A 16,389-nucleotide genomic window follows, 5' to 3' on the forward strand; every position below is an offset into this window, starting at 1 on the left:
ATGTTCAATCAAAAGACGGACAAGGCATTCGCCCAGCGGCGAACATCAGATATTAAAGGAAAGGATGTAAGTAACCGATTAATTAAACTTGTGCTTAATTAATTTTTCCGTCGTTTTCCGTGCATTGTGAGGTGACGGATAAGGTGCCAGTCCGGAAAATGGCCCTTGCCAGCGAGAGGACGTCCAGCACCACGGGTGCCACGGGCTACTGTTTGCATTTCCAATTCCATTAAAACCCAAATCTGAAGGCCAGCTGAGCCACAGTTCAAAGCCATCGCCTCGCCCGAAGGCCCACATGTTCGCCCCACTCTCACCGGTCCCATTTCTATTGGCCACTGGTGGAAGTGCGTCGCTCTGCACCCGGCGCGGCGGATCCAGAAAAGCGAGACATTGACGTTGACAGCACGGACGAAGGTGAAGGCGTGCCCGTTCCGAACAGTCTACCACTTCCCGGGCGGATGCCCATGTCGTGAATGGCCATCAGTATTCGACGGCGGGCGCCCAGCGGTTTAACGTCCAGATTCAGCAGGTCCTGATCGGTGAGCGTCTGAAAGACGGTCATGTCGATCTCGCCGTTGACGAAGTTCTTGATGTAGTGCTCCAGTCCCAGTCCGGTCAGGATGGTGGTGACGTCGTTGTACTGTGACAGCTGTTCGCGCTGATGGCGCGGCGTCACCTCGATCATAGTGGTCGTCATGTTGTGCCGCGAGTCGTTTGGTCCGCTGCTGGGGGAGCTGTTGGTCCCGCCGCTGCCGCCGGATCCACCAGTTCCGGCACTAGTGCTCGAGCTGCTGCTATTCGCCCAGCTCAGATCACACGCCTCGAGCGGGGCCGGCGACGATTGGCTTAATCCCAGGCCCTGCCAAGACAATGTCGGAGTGCGCACTTCGCCCTGCTGCGGTGATGCGTGCATCGCCTTGTAGCCGGCCACGACTCGTGGGTCAAGGTTAAACAGGAACGAATCCTTAAGTGAGTTCTGCAATCAAGGCATCAAAACAGGTCCATCAAGCGTCATGAAACGGACGTGGCTAATGACCCTCATCAGGGCCGAAATTCGTTCTAATGAAGTTTAAACGTCGGGACTCATGTCTTACCTTCTGCTCGAACGCCAGCGGTGTCCGTTGGTCGATGTCTGACGAATACTGGGGGCTTTCCGGGGTGCAGGTGACGTGTCGACAGCGGTTGAGCCCACTGGTCCCGGACACACTCGGGCTCTGGTGGTCGATGGATGAGGACGATGGTGACCCGTTGATGAGCGAGCTGGACGAAACACCCGTCGATAAGTTACTGTGATACTGTTGGTCGAGAGAGTTACTGGAGCAGTTCAGACTTTGGTAGCCGCTCGAGTGGATGTCGTTGTGGCTGCTGTTGGCCTGGCTCGTCGTGAGACTCGTCGTCAGACTGCCCGAATTGCCTCCCGTGCAGTTCGGTACGCTGCCACCGGAGAATGGACCGTGCGTCTGCTGCTGGCTGTGTTGATGGTGCTGTTGCTGCTGCTGCTGCTGCTGATGATGATGATGATGATGTGCCAGCTGATGGTGCTGATGGTGCTGATGTTGATGCTGTTGATGATGCAGATAGGACGAGGTGCCGTGGCCCGTCGGTACCGACAGGAGATGGTGGCTGTTCAGATGGCCACCGGCCTTGCTGCACGAGCTGCCTGCGCCGAGAGTGCGCTCTAGCCCGGGAGGCATCGACAGTGGGTGCAACTGGTGAGGGACCGTCTGAAGCTTGCCGGAAGCGTGCATGTTAAAGCTCTGGAACTGGTTTCGCATGTGGTTGAAGGCGAACTCGGCCGTCGGCAGTCCAGCTGCCGCGGCCAGTGATGCTGGCGGTAGAGCTCCGAGCGACGACGGCCCCAACGCGGCCGTTGGCCAGCTAACGAACGGCAACGGATTGATGGGCGATAGGGGTGAAAACGGGGGCGCTACCGGACCAGCCAGCAAGGCCGAGATGTTTTGCGAAGTCTGGTGAGCGTGCTCGTTCGGACCGAAGTACGCACGCGGTACTTCGGCGACGACCCGCGGCCCGACGGACTTCAGCAGCTGGTGGCGTGCATCGTAGATGTTCGCTATGAACTTCTCGATACCCTTGATCACGATGCAGAGCGTGCTCTGGCGAGACTTTTGGCGCACGGAGATGAACACGTCGTGCGTCAGCATCAGGTTGGTGATTTCCTCCGAATCAACCGTGTTATCCGGGTAGTCGAAGATGAGCGCAATCGGTAAGCTTCCCTGAGAAGAACCGTGCCAAGAACGACGAGTTAATTAGCGACCATTTTAGAACCCGGCTCTGTCGTTGGTGCGTGAACCGGTCACACTCCGAAAGCCAAACACGGCCACAACACAGAGTCTAAATGGCCCGCTCCGCAGTACTTACGATTAATTGCTGTCTCGCCAAATAGACACCGTTTATCGAGCCGGTAATGGTCACCTGGGAGCGCTTGATTGGCTTTATGTTCACATCGTTCGCATCCGGGAACATAATCTGTAAAACAATATTCGCCCAACCGGAGGGGCGCACCGACAGGGCCGGCGATTAAAGCGACCTCGGTCTACTAGATTGGTGGCGTTCCGCAATCATCGGACCGAACTGCTATCGATTGCTTACCTGGGTGCCGGTTCGGTTCATAATTTCCCGCAGATTGCTTGACGCACGCCCGAGCACGATCGGATGGTGCTGCGTGGAAATTTCCAGCTGCATCTGGACCGGTATCTGGCTCTGTGGACACGAAAATTTACGACCACATTAGGACGGGGGCGCAGGGCTAGTTTATAAGGGCCGCAATGGCAGCATTGGCAGACGCCTGAAGGGTGGCTTCAAGACGACGACGACGACGTTGCAGAAACTATTATCATTGCAATGGCTTTGGCAAGGAAATCTATTGTTTCAGAAGGATAGCGCGGCGTAGGAACAGCAATTGTGCAAATGTTGTGAAGGTAGGAGAAATTTGCATTGCGAAGCATAATCGCGGGAAAACGCAGCAGATTTCGGCTTCTCTATCCGTCCGTTCACTCTAACGGAGTCCTTAGAAGCATTTAACTCACCGCAATGTTCTCGCACATCAGATCCATCAGCCGCCGGGTGGCCTCCTTCACCATCTGTTCCTCCTTTTCCGAGCCCTTCACCAGTACCAGCGACGAGTGAAGCTTTGGCCGTGTCGAGAAGATCACCTGCACCCCATACTCCGCTTCAATCTCCTTCACGTACGGTGTATCGTTGTCCGGCGGAGTCTTGCCCGGCGCCAAAATGGGCAGCTCGAACGAGATTAGCAGCGGTGTCGAGTTGCGCACCAGCGAACGGGCCCTTTCGACGCCCTCGATGCTGCCGCACATCGACACTTGGTTGCTCTTTTCGGTCGGATTCGAGCGGTTCGAATCCGGGAAGTGGATGTGCGTGGCCGTGTCTTCCATGATCTTCTTGATGTTGTTACCACCGCGGCCAATGATGAACGAATGGTCCGTGTACGAGACGTCCATCTTCATGATCACGCGGCTTCCCTGCAAACCGACAAAAGGGTACAGTGAATCGAGGGCCCCCCACCACGGGGAACGATTGTTACTTACTCTCGAGTCCAGTCGCGCCATAACTTTATCTTTTGCCCGCATCACGTCCGCCATCTTACCAACAATGCGAATGTGCGGATCCTTCTTCGTTTTCGCTCCAATCTTCAAGCGACACGGCCAGCTTACGTAGGTGGTAGTTTCCTTCATTATCTGTGGGTCGTGAGAAGGAAGGTAGAAAGAATGGCGTCTCGGTCCCAAACGCAGACCCGCGCGATACCTACATTCGTGAAGAACTCCTCGGCACTATTCATTCCCTCTGAATATGTTTCCACTGCAAAGGGAAAAACAGATGCGGTTAGTTACAGTGCCCTTCGAACAAGATTTTCTCGTCCGGAACGGTGCACTCACCCTTGATCATCTCCTCCAGCTTCTGCCGGTCCACCTTGAAGCGCTCGACGTGCAACTCGTCCGGATTGGCGACGCCCAGCTGGGCCGCAATCAGCCGCAGATCGCCCCAATCGCTTTCGACCGACGAAATTTCGCTCGTCGTCTCACTCGGCGGGCCGCCATTCAGAAAGATGTGCTTATTAAATGGTGAACAGGATGCCATCATCGTACACGCCAGGAACAGCTTTCCTTTAGTGTGCTTGGGTCTTGGGATCCTCTTGCTCTTCACCCGTGTTCCCCGGGGGGTTTCGTTTCAAACGCCGTTGCGAAACTCGTTTCAAGACCAGCTCTAAACGGTTGCACTGTTGATCGTTGATTGAAGGGCGGCTGATATTAGTCCTTGTTTTCGTTGAAACTTTTCTCTCCAGCCACGCTCATTCACTCTGTGGCGGAAACCGGAAATTGGGAGATAAATTAGAAATCGCCAACATTTTGTAATTTTTCCCGAATTGGAGTGTTTGATTGGATGCTAATGGTGATGCACGACGAGCGTTTCCGATTGAGCATCGAATCCATTCGAGAAGCAAACCACTTAAAACTCGACACGTAACGCAATTGACATTGAAAAAAGCGTATGCCATCCACGTTGTAACCACGACGTGTAAACCAAATTTTAAAAGTGCCTCACGCCCTCAGCATTAGTCCTTCTGGGCGAAGGATGACGTAACGAGCATAAAGGGGAGGCTCAAAAAAAATCAACACATCATAAAACGGCGACGGAAGAGTGGGGCAAGGGTAAGAGGGATACCGATTATCAGATAACACATAAATCATGCTAGGTGAAACGGTGAAACTGTGTCACACTCATTGCCAGGAACGTTGTTTTCCGGCAAACATTCCTGCGATTCGTTCGCGTACCCTCGACCGGTTGTCACCGTCGCCACCGACACACGCATCACAGTGGTTCGCAAATCAACGAAACCCTTCCCCAGGACCCGGACCTGGTGGACGAACGGGCATTTGCTTTCGGCTTTCAGCGACTCAAACCTCGGACACCCCAAGGATAGGCGCTAACGAGTGACTAATAACCGGCGAAGCAATTTGTAACAGCTTCCCCGGGTAGGTCCAATTTGTGATTTATTCGTTTATTTGTGAGCAATTGATGGCCGTGGACCGTGGCTTTGGGGTTTCGAAAATCTGACACCATGTTCCAGGCGCGCCGGCACTCGGCCAGCGGGGTGCAACCGAACGCACACGAATCGGATGCGGATGCAAAATGCAATCAATTTGAAACGAAGCACCGAAACGAAACGATTCCCACATTCTCGAAACTCGATGGCGATGGCGATCGGCGTTTGCGAATTGATCTATGGGCGGTCCGGGCCAGCAAACATTACACTAGCGTAAGTGTTGATCGATGAATCATGTCTAAAATGTATGGTTTAAGGCACAACGAGGCCACAAAATGGATACCCGGTTCGGTGCGTGTCCCCTGACACTGCCGAACACCAATCCGATACCACTTTGCTCTGCCGATTGAGAGATTCTACACACGATGTACTAAAAATGGTGGGTACCTTTTTGTGAGGCGGATTGAATCCGCCAAAAACGGGCGTCTTGAAGCCATCGCATCGCACCATTTTATGAAAATGTCTCCTAAGAAGGAACGTTTTTGGCGCGAAAATACGGCTTAAAACTGTGTAAAATCTAAAAAATTATAAGTTAATTTTAAGCAAGAGTCTCTAATCGAGCATTTCTTGCCCGTACACTTATTTCTTACAGATCGTTCTTCAAATGAATCGATAGTTTGCTAAAAATACGCATTTTATCGAGATAATACCACAATTGTGAGAAAACCCTATTTTCTCGGATTCAAAATGATGATATCTAGCAAAAGAAAGTGTTTCGCATCTTCAAATCGTTCATTTTCAACATTCATAACACAGGCCACGCTGCGTCCTAGATTTGTTGCTACCAACCGCAGATCGATGACCGAAGACCAGGTTCATCAACCCACGGAACGCACCGTGCAGGAAAACAAACTTCTGCACGCGAAAAGTTCATGTCCCGCAGTCCTCATCAACACATAGCCACGAAATGCAGCTAAAGCCGTTCGCCCTCTGGTACTGGTGCGCTCGGAATTGGCGGTCTCATGTTCCGATATCTCTTTCCTGTATTAGTACCTCATCAGATCTGATGCGTTCCGATCGGGCTGGTCTACGTGACGGGCTTAGTTCAAACTAATACGATAAGAGCTTTTTTTCGCTTTCGGTTTCGCTTCTAATTGCTTGGTTTTTTCACCATCAAAAGGTGTTGATCTACCATCAAACTGTTTTTTTGAAACAGAAGTGCTTGAACAAACAGGTTTATTTCACTACCAATAACCCAGTAAGGACTTTTGAGGTGAGCCCCTGCAGTACAAAGTCCAAGTGGTCGCCACGTTGTTGCACTATACTCACTTCCTGCCTGCCCGTAGCAATCTTCTCGTGGGTTCACTTGCAAAGACTTCCGTGTCTTCACACTGCGATCACTCGGCGAATCGGCTTTTATTTTAGAGCGTTCCTAACGTTTTGTGGTATTTTGGTAAACGGAAAGAAGATGCGTTCCTGTCGTTCCGCGATTTGACCGCCGCACCTAATGGCCGAACCGATCACTGGTTTGCTAATAAGTTACGATCACCAGCGGCTGTCTTCGCGCCCAAAAATAGTATATTTTATTGGGGATGCAAGATGAAGGAAGCTGAAAAGTGAATAACTAACTTAATAGGAAGGGCTAAGTCGTGTTCGCTGCGAACGCACCGGCGATCAGTTGCAGACTGAAATCCGGGGCTCCGTTCGAATTGGTCGTGCACAACTATTTGCCTAAATTCTGCAAAGTGGCACCCACACGGCAATCGGCATGGGAGCGAAAGAGACCGATCAATGCGCGCTCGACTCTCTTTGTGGAATCTGTGATCTTTTGATAACATTTGCGCTACGATCACCATCGATTTGAGCTTGCTCCGTTTCGATAACGGGCGTTTAATCGATTCGCAGTGAACCGAACTGAGGACAGTGTTACCAACTTGGCAAATCGTTTTTTTTCTGATTGGCCATAGTTTGTGTTGCAAAGCCGGCTGAATCGAAAAAATTCAACAGGCTATCGTTGAAGAATGTTTTCGGTACTACACGTAATATTCTGTGAATGATTACTTGGAACGAAGCTATACGTCGATCACATTTTTGCCGAGCATTCTTTTTCCACAACATTCGATAACCAGCCTTTTAAAAAAAATGTAAAATGATTGCCACCACTAATTTAGATCACGTCAAAAAACATATTGAAGACTTCAAAAACGGTTTCGTTGTTAAAAAACAGTTAAACTAGGTACGCTTTATTTTGCCCATCATGTCAACTCGCAACGCACCGAGCGTTGGTTCCCGTTGACGGTCCAATAATAGCGATCGATTGGCAACGATGGGGAATATAAAAGAGCAGTCCGGTACGAGGCCCTTGTTTGATGGGATAAAAACCATGGCACGGTGCACGTAACACCATCCTCAGCGAAGGCACTCATCTGACGGGCATCAGTATTTGTCTTTGTCGGCGAGCGGACGCAAAAATAAAACTCTCCTTCACCGGTGGCTCTCAACGTAACTGGATGATGTTAAAAGAAAATAAAACGTAGAAAAATGTAGGGAAAAAACACCGTTTCACCCAACAGGTTACTCTCGATTGCCGACAGGTAGTTAATTGGAGTGTCATTCTAAGGTGCACGATGATTAAACCGTTCTGTGGGGGTCTGGGTTGCCGTTGCAGTTTAATTAACTGCAGACCGGTGCTTGTTCCGTTGTTCTGGCTGACGGACTCTCATGCGATGCACTTTGATGCTTCTAACGCTTCCATTTTGCGTTTGCGTAACATGCAAGGCAAGCAAAAAAGCAATGTGAGATTTGTCCTGTGAGTTGGCAAGGCGCTACAAAATTAGACCGAAATGGAAAGCTTTAATGAGAATTGCCATACACGATACGAAAAGAGATACTAACAAGAGCAACATAAAACACTCAAAAATGTTTTGCCATTGTTAGATAATTTACAACCAACTATTTTTTCGCAAATGCGTAGTTTTCACAAACCACTGATTCGCTCAGTTCCCATAAGACAAAGTCCCCGGTCCTTTCAATTATGAATAAATTAGGCCAATGCTCTCAAGCACATATCGAATAATAGAGCAATTATTGTCAAAAAATTGTAATAAAATCGTTACGAACGGACGGTATCCTTCGGAAAAGTAAACAAACTTCTGGACCCCATTCACAATGCGCGATGTCAAAAGCTTTTCAAGCTCTTAAAGCTCCACGGCATCGTCGCGAACACAGCTCTCGTGCCGCGGGATACATTTGTCCATAATTTGATTTATTCAGGCAAATACTTACCATCCGGTTGGATTACAATTTCATTTCGTCGAGTGATAAAGCGTTTCCTACGCTGCATGTGATCTCGATTATGTCTTCGTGCTCACCGGTTGCGGACTTTTGCTGCCCAACGAACAGACCGGCTGCGGGTCCGCGATAGAGGCATTCTGCATAATGTTGACATTTATTATGAAAGTCTCCGTATATCCGTTGCGACGGGGGAAAAAGTGCCAGCGGAAGAACGGGATTTTTCGTTGATAAATCCCCGGTAAAAGTGCCATCCCCGTTGGTAGCCCCTTTCAACGAGATTCCTTCTAGCACCGGAAGCGAGTTATCATTTTTATTTTTGGCCAAAAAGCTTACTACAATCGTGACATAAGGTAGATCCTGATGCGGCCCCGTACTGGAGCGTCCATTTTATTATTTCATAGCCCAGCAGTTTTGAGTAGAAAATAAACTGACCCTGTCATCGTGCCGTAAGTAAATGCATTCTAGGAGCAAGGGAATTGACTTGAAGTCACAAAAATGGAAAGCGGTCAATCAACATGTATTGAAACCATATTGATAAAATGTTTGCATAGAAGCATCACATTTACTACGTTATTTGTTACACAAACATTGTATTAATTCGATTAGTGTAACCAACGATCAAGGAATCGAAATTAATATCAAACCCTAACAATGTCTATCATAACGGGATGTACTAAATTATAAACACCATTTCTTCAAAATAAAAGAAACATGTTGTCTAAGAACAATTAATCATAAATACAGCATTATAGGACTGCACGAAGTTCAGCGAAAAACTATGAACAAATCAACCAACGCAATCTAATCTAAAACAAATTGTTTTCACTTCCGCAGGAAGTTAGCTCGTGTTTAAAACAATCGGTGGGCGTTTCCCGGAACGGAAACAAGGAAAACAAATAACAACAGAAACATCTCAGGCGTAATTCATTATTTGGGCAAGAATTCGGCCCATCGGGAACTTTAAGCTACCGTAAAGTTTCCACCGATTCTGGCGAAGGTTTCTGCCCCGTACCCTCGTTCGGGGAAGATCGTTTGATTTTTGTTGCTTTCTAGAGCCTTCCAGGTCGTTGATGTTCCGAAGCTCCTTCCGTGACCAGGATGGCTACTTCCTTTTGCCTTCGTTCAGTTAAAATTCGCCAAGTATTTGGTGTTTCGAGGAGAAAAGCGCTAGAAGTCCCCTGAATCCACCGGCAGAAAAGTAAAACCGTCTCGTTGCACCATTTTTAACATTTGAATTTTATTATTTTCACCTCTCAAGTGTCGTGTTTCACACACACCAGGTTCGCACATTTATTGTAAAAAAGTTAACTCAATCCACACGGCTCTCTAGCGTCCCTAATGGATGCACGCAGGTTTCATGTGCGTTCCCTTCGGAAACGAGCACAGCACGGTTTACACAAGCTATTTACATCGCACCCAGCATTTTGTATTGTTGTTTGCTGTTCTGTTTCTTGTGGTTACTACTGAACAATGGCCCGTGCCCGTGTTCTTCGCTACACTGTTAAGGTTTTGTCCGTTGAGTAAAAAAACCATAGCCTTTCACTACCAATGTACATTCACTTATCAATTGAACTACTTATACCTAGACTATTTACAGCTTCGTCTACTTGTTGTTGTGCACAGCAAGGTTCTTGTTCCATAAAAACTGTGGCTCTTCCACTTGTTAGCTGTTTTGCCGTTTTCGTTCAAAATTTATGAGCTTCTGTTTCGTTTTTCAACTTTCCACAAACATTGAGCAGCATCGTGAAATCTCTGTCAGGACTTTCTACACCATTCCGTCCCCCGTTTCTTTACAAGCCATTTTTGTCTTCGTTATAAATGCAAAGCCCTGTTCGCCCGCCGTTGCGAGTTGCTACCGGAACCTCGGGAACCGGAACTGAAAAGAAGGCCATTTGCTGTGCTGGCCAAACAGTGTCATTGGGAAGTTGTTTGGTGTTGAGCAGGAGGGTTGTTGTCCGCGCGATCGTTGCTTTATATTTTAATCACTTCCTTCAGGTTGTACAGTCAAGAGATGCCGATACGCAACGAGTACAGCAGCACGCTGCAGATCGTGCAGACGTAGAACGCAATCCAGCCCATCTTCACGTAAGCTCCGACCTGTTTCGTGGCCGACGACGGGGACGAAGGTGAGTTGTCCGCTAAAACGAAACGACAACAGTATTAGTACGGTGGTCCTGTTTCCTTTCCATGGTTGTGTTTATGAATTGAAAACAAAGGGCACCAGAAACAAAATCAAAACAACTGAAAAAGGGGAATTCCGAGCAAGGAAGCTGCTCTCTGTTTATTGCTCAATCATTTACAGCGAGGAAGAATATTATTTTTATTTCTATGGCTTTCCATTCGCAAAGGCAGTCCCGATGATGAAGCCCCTGCCCGACAAGTCCACGCATCCCACGGCGGGGCACCACCTTTGTCGAGGAAATTCAAAATCATAAATAACCCTGCTTTGAGGAAGGTTTTGGCCACGGCCGGGCGTTGAAGCTCAAGAACCAGCCATCTTCCGGACACCGTCCACTCGGGTAAGGCCGCAACTTTTCGGGCAAAACTTATGAACCATAAAACGGTTGCCCGGAAAGTGAAGACCAGTAATGGGTACCGAAACCGGAAACGGAAACCCGGGCGGGAGGCAGGCTAGCTGGTTGCTGGTCGACTCTGACCGTCACACAAATGGCATAATTTTCCGGCGACAACGACGAGCTTTTTCAATGAACACCCACCGGTCCCAAGAACGGAGTTTGGTGTTTCTTAGACCGGGCGCTGCCTCCCCCCGACCAGGCGAATGTGTTGTAAGCTCATGTTCCCTTCCTGCTAACCCCGAGCGAGAGAGAGAGAGAGAGCTTTATTTGTAACGTTGCCCCGCCACAGCTTGAACAATTTCCGGCCCCGCACCGACCGGAAAGTGGTATTCGAAATTTGCTACAATGAGTTTCGGTTTCCGACCGGATTTTCTCTGGTCCGGGCTCGGAACGAAGAAGAAGGCCAGGCTGGTGGCCCCTCGCCTCAGAAAACCAAGAACGATGTTTGCCACCCCCGGGTTGTTGGAGGCGGAATTGGAAACAGAACCAAATGACCGAAACCGATTTTGGGCAAACCAATTGGGCCAACGGAGGTCCGGGCCTTCGGCGGTCTGAGTCGGAGGGTTTGTTTACAATTTGTTAAGGCAAAGCTACGGGCGGGGAAGGGAAAGCAATTCAACCGTGCAAGATGATTTGCCTATCTACTTCCAGCAGTTCCTTGCCACTCGGTTAGCCCGGAATTCCCCGAGTGCTCCCGATGGAAAGTAACCCGGCCCGGGGGCGGATCGAAGGATTAGAACCCGTTTTAATCCAACGCCACCAGTGGTCGCTGGGCTGGGCATCATCATAAGAATATGATCGTAAGTAATCCGGGACTTTGGAGTACGGTGTCTCGGGTGTCCCTTGATGGTGTTCCTCCTGGCATCGGTCGGCCGGCGCAGTCCGGAACGGGGCTCCAATTGATTACTCAGGGGATGCATTGGGATGTGATAGGAATTTTGCTGGATAACTCAATCCGTTTGCTCAGCAGGCCCTGGGGCTAGGTCAGCTCACAGTCGGTGACCCGGTCTTTGATTCGCTCTTTAGAGAGTGTGCGTAAAAATAAAATAGTTTACTAAGTAAACACATCTCAAACGAGAATAAAAGCTAGCTTCCATCATTTCATTGCAACCGATTCACGTAAACAAGAACATGCAAACAAGCAGTCCCGTTCCGTTTCCGTACTCGCTGTTGACGAAGGGCGGAGTTAAGCTGCTTGACGAAGAACAATTTTCTGCAAGAAGTTTACTTTCCGAGTTTCTATTTCTGAGCTTTGCTAGCAAATAGATGGCTTTTCCCGGAAGAAGTATTGCTAGTGCATCGGTCGGCTCAAAGAACTGTTGAGCTTAATAAGTTGTGTATCTTCTGGTCCAAAGAATCGGAACTACAAGTTCGTGCCGAGGGACTAGGAAGCATCAGGATTGCGTATTGCACAACTTAGGGCAATCCGCTTTGCTCGATGCATAACAGTCACTACTTTTGTAAGACTAAGTTCCGAATCAAACTCTAGGCTCATCGAGTCACAATACATGAAATATCAAAAAATTACGCAATAACAGAAAATCTTGCCAAAAAGAATGGTCCAGAAATTGAATTGTATTCTTTCGCCACTTAGTTCGCCACTGACCACTGCCGTTACCGTGATCGTGACGACCTTATCGAAATGTTCTTGGCAAACCAATATAAGCCTTATTGGAAAAATCTCCTCAGATTAGGGAAACCCCCAATGGCAGCCGGCACATGGTTGTCAATCGGTTCGCTGAGGACGTGTTTTATGGCGACAATCGCCATCACTGGCGCGCTGCCGGCGGCCAGCGCTGTAGCGCTGCCAGCTTACCCGTGTTCTACGAGAAACCACAGAAATATCCCTCACGATTCAATGTACGGTGGAACATGAATTATTGTGACCATTTTTCACACACACACGCGGGCGGACGGTCGCGCGCGGACTTCTTCCGTCGCCAAGGGACGAACGGACACGTTTTTGGCGCTAGGCACGGGGCCACCGGGGCTAGGCTAAACCTCAGAAGCCTGGCCACCGAAACATTGTGCGAAACCACGCGCCCGGTTCCGCTAGGAAAGGACCGACCGACCGCCCGGGTTCTCCGGGTTCCATTTCCGGGGATGATTTATATTTAATATCTAATGCCGATGCCGTGCCGGCGAGGTCCGCTGCGGGTCTCGGCGAGATCTTCGGTGGACCGGAAGATGCACCCCGTCTTGTGGCATTCCGAGCGTGCCACCGTACCGAGGTGCCGAGTTGAGAACTTGCCGCCGTAAAGATGGATGGAGTACGGTTGAACGGCTTCCGCAGAACAATCGCACTACCGGCACGGAGCGGCGGCCCTTTGAAGGACTGCACCGAAGGATTTTTGCAACTGCAGGCACCGGGCCGGCGGCCGGGGCCAACCTCGCCCGAGCTCATGTCGAGAGTGGCCGGAATGTTTGTTAACTGCGGCGAGTGGGGCGGTGAGTGGCCACTGCTCGCTGGCGAAGATAGAGCATTATATTAACATACTTCTGTGGTTGAATTTATGAGGCGATAAAATGCAGATATGGCACACAGTGTGCGGCCCGTCCGCCCGAGCCTCGCGGGGCCTGAAGCGGGAGCGATTGGAGATGTTTTACAAGTCCTAATCGACCCGGTTCCCCAGAAAGTGGGGCTTTCCGCCGCACACTCCGCCAGCATTAAGTGCTCCGGAACGTGCTCCGCGCATCGGGCCCAGTAGGCGATGCAATGTTGCGTCGATGATTTAGACTCTCGTGCCGAGTGCCGAGCGTTGCCAGGGCGATTGGGCAAGCCCGGGGGGTAGTAAATCAAAAAAGCTGGGATGGCCTCCGGAACCGATAAAACGTAAGAGAGCTTAAATTAAGCAAACCATTTCGACCACCACAACCGGAGCATCGATGAATCGGCCGAGGCGGCGGTTTCTCACCACGGCCCAAGAACTCAAGACTTCAAGCTCACCTTTGTATCCGTTCACTTTCAGGTAGCTGTCGCTCTGCTCCGGTGACTCCGCTTCGTAGCCCGGGCTCTGGTTGAGGTTCTGGTTGTTGTGTCGGTTATGGCCGCTCGATGACCCGGTGGCCAGTATTCGGGGCCGGTCCTCTTCCACGTACCACTCGCTGCTCTCGTCGTAGATCTGGTGAATTTGCGCGTGACACTTTAGCTGGCGGAAGACGGCACAGAAAAAGGACAAAAAGAAACGAAACCGTTACCAAGCGGTCCGATTACGCGACCCGCTAACAATGGTCCACTGTCGGTGTAACGGGCCGGAAGAACTCTGGAACACCAGCGTGAGTGAGGTACTAATTAGAAAAGTTGTCCGTTTCAGCAAGTGGCGAGTCGAGCACTTTGATGGTAGATATGTCAGTTTCAGCGTTGCCGGACTGAGCCACTCTCCTGGCGGCACCCGGGGCACAATGAGTGCACGGATGCACCGCAGCAAATAGAATAATCCGTCTAATGTCCGTGAAAAATCCATGATCCGGCCGCGGGCCACAGTGAACGGAAGATAAAGCGGAGCCTGAGCTCTGCTAATCCTCCGTTTGGTCGGCGCTCGTCACGGTCCGGCCAGGATCTTGGCAGATAGTTTCACCCCAGATAGTCCAGGCCACCCCCAGTGGCTGGCATTAATGGAGGCAAAATAATAATAACACCGATGAAGACAATGATGATGGCCGGCAGGAAGCATCCGTAGCAGATGCAGTGCATCCGGTTGGCGTGTGCGCGCGCGCGCCCTCCGGCGGACCGGCGGATGTCGAGCGAAACGATATCCTGCTGCCGGTGGATGGTAAAGAAATGGAATGGAAAATGTACCAGCCCGGGGCACGGCGCCACTTGCACCGACCGGCCCGGTTCCGGTCCGGCCGGAAGTGCCCGTTGTTCGAATCAATTTAACTTTTAATTAACACCATTCGTCCGGCAAAGAATTGAATCCTTTTTCTATCCTTCGTGCGACCCACCGGTGCCCACTTGCAACGGACGGGACCGGCTTCTTTCGGTTCACCTAACTTTCGTCCCCCGTTTCCCGACTATAGTACCTTGCCACCCTTCGGGAGGGATGACACTCAGCGGGAAACAGCGGGAGAAAAGAAAAACATTTCTTCCAACGAGCCGCGTATTCACCGGAACGCCTGATGCGCCCGGTTCAGGCACCGACCATCAGGTGTCAACCTTCCGGCAGAAATTGGTCAAAACGAGCCCGCCGTCCCGGGCCCGGGGTTACCTTTTGTGCAGATTTCAATTAACCCCTAACCTTCTTCGGTGCTGATTTACCGACGGTGCTTAATATTAATTATCGTCTTATTGTAGCGGCGTTATTCTTAGCGCTCCATAAAATCCGGTCCGTCGGAGTAATTGCTACGAAGACAGTGAAGCGAGAGCCTTCTCCGGAGCGTGAGCAGATTTACACGAACCAGCAGCAAGCCAGGAGCTCGTAGAGAAAAAGCCTCATTTAAATGCAGTGACATCGATCTTGGTTATTTTAATTTTATTTTCACTCCTATAGGGAGTACACAATGAATTGAAAGGAGGCGCCCGAAAATGGCACCCAAGGGATTTATGTTGAGCCATTTGTTAAACTGCACCCGAAACAGTTGAAACGCGAGCGTGCTCGGCAGGAGGTTTAGATTTTGGACGGATTCAGTCGCCGACCACCGTCGGAAGCGGGTGATCGCGTAATAATCCGCGGTGTAGAACCACGGCTGCGACCCGTTTACCATCCTTCCGACGGAACCGACGGGCCGGGCACAACCGAAGCCGACAGTAGTTTTGCATCGAAATGAGAAAAGTTCCGAGGAACGTGAATATCATTTCCACGCGCAGTCGTCAGACGAACTAGCGCGGTATTATCACTGTAAAACGCCAACGGAAACGTTTACGACGAAGACACCACCGCGCGGAAATCGGGTGGGAAAACTTTGGCCAAACCGCCCCCCAGGCCCACCCCCCTTTACCGGGCCAGGTTTGCCGGTGGAAAAAGTTTCGCCGCGTGATAAACTGAATTATTCTTGTCGCCTGTCCTTCCAAGAAATGTGACTCCTTATTTTCAGCTGGCTGCGTAAAATAACTCAACCATCGCCGGCAAAGTCGCCAACTTTTGCCCTCTGCCGTGACGTCGCGGCGGTGATGGTGCGGCGAACTCGTGATCACTCATTTGCATTTGCCTGTCTCAGTGGGAAGGTGGCGGGGAAAGCTGCGCCACCATTGTAAAACCGAACCGAGCCGAGAATCCGCGTCCGTGGGTGTTTTCTGATGGTCAAACGCACGATCTCTCGAACGGAACCCGGGACGGAGCTGTTTACCTTCATTTTGCCTTTGGCGAAGTAGCCCTGCGAGACGAGCATGTTGACGCCGAGGATCGAGGTTTCCAGCCCCGTGTAGGTGTCCTTAATGGGGCGGTACTGTTTGATGTACTGCTGCACAATCTGTAAGTAGGGTAGATAAAAGGGAATTAAAACCCCCGCAAAGTGAGTCAGGTTATGTCAATTTCAATTCGAAATCAAATGGAAATT

General features: G+C 50.3%; 2 protein-coding genes across 2 annotated transcripts in view; both read right to left on the minus strand.

Annotated features, from left to right (window-relative positions):
- Nucleotides 1–325: 325 nt before the first annotated feature.
- Nucleotides 326–4,119, minus strand: LOC128270902 (protein bicaudal C). Its single transcript, XM_053008326.1, has 9 exons — nt 3,915–4,119; nt 3,788–3,837; nt 3,567–3,716; nt 3,048–3,500; nt 2,611–2,721; nt 2,380–2,487; nt 1,552–2,234; nt 1,095–1,434; nt 326–976 (listed from the first exon to the last, which is right to left on the minus strand). Exons 1-9 carry the CDS (start codon nt 4,117–4,119, stop codon nt 326–328), a joined length of 2,751 nt encoding a protein of 916 aa, XP_052864286.1.
- Nucleotides 4,120–10,321: 6,202 nt separating this feature from the next.
- LOC128273287 (uncharacterized) overlaps nt 10,322–16,389 on the minus strand; it is a 29,426-nt gene continuing 23,358 nt past the window's right edge. Inside the window, exons 5-7 of the mRNA XM_053011223.1 lie at nt 16,180–16,302; nt 13,841–14,042; nt 10,322–10,455 (exon numbers count right to left, since the gene is read on the minus strand). Coding sequence (XP_052867183.1) covers nt 10,322–10,455; nt 13,841–14,042; nt 16,180–16,302 — 459 coding nt within the window. The remainder of the gene's footprint in view (nt 10,456–13,840; nt 14,043–16,179; nt 16,303–16,389) is intronic.

Source organism: Anopheles cruzii, chromosome 3, assembly GCF_943734635.1.
Source record: "Anopheles cruzii chromosome 3, idAnoCruzAS_RS32_06, whole genome shotgun sequence".
In the NCBI taxonomy this organism is placed as follows: Eukaryota; Metazoa; Arthropoda; class Insecta; order Diptera; family Culicidae; genus Anopheles; species Anopheles cruzii.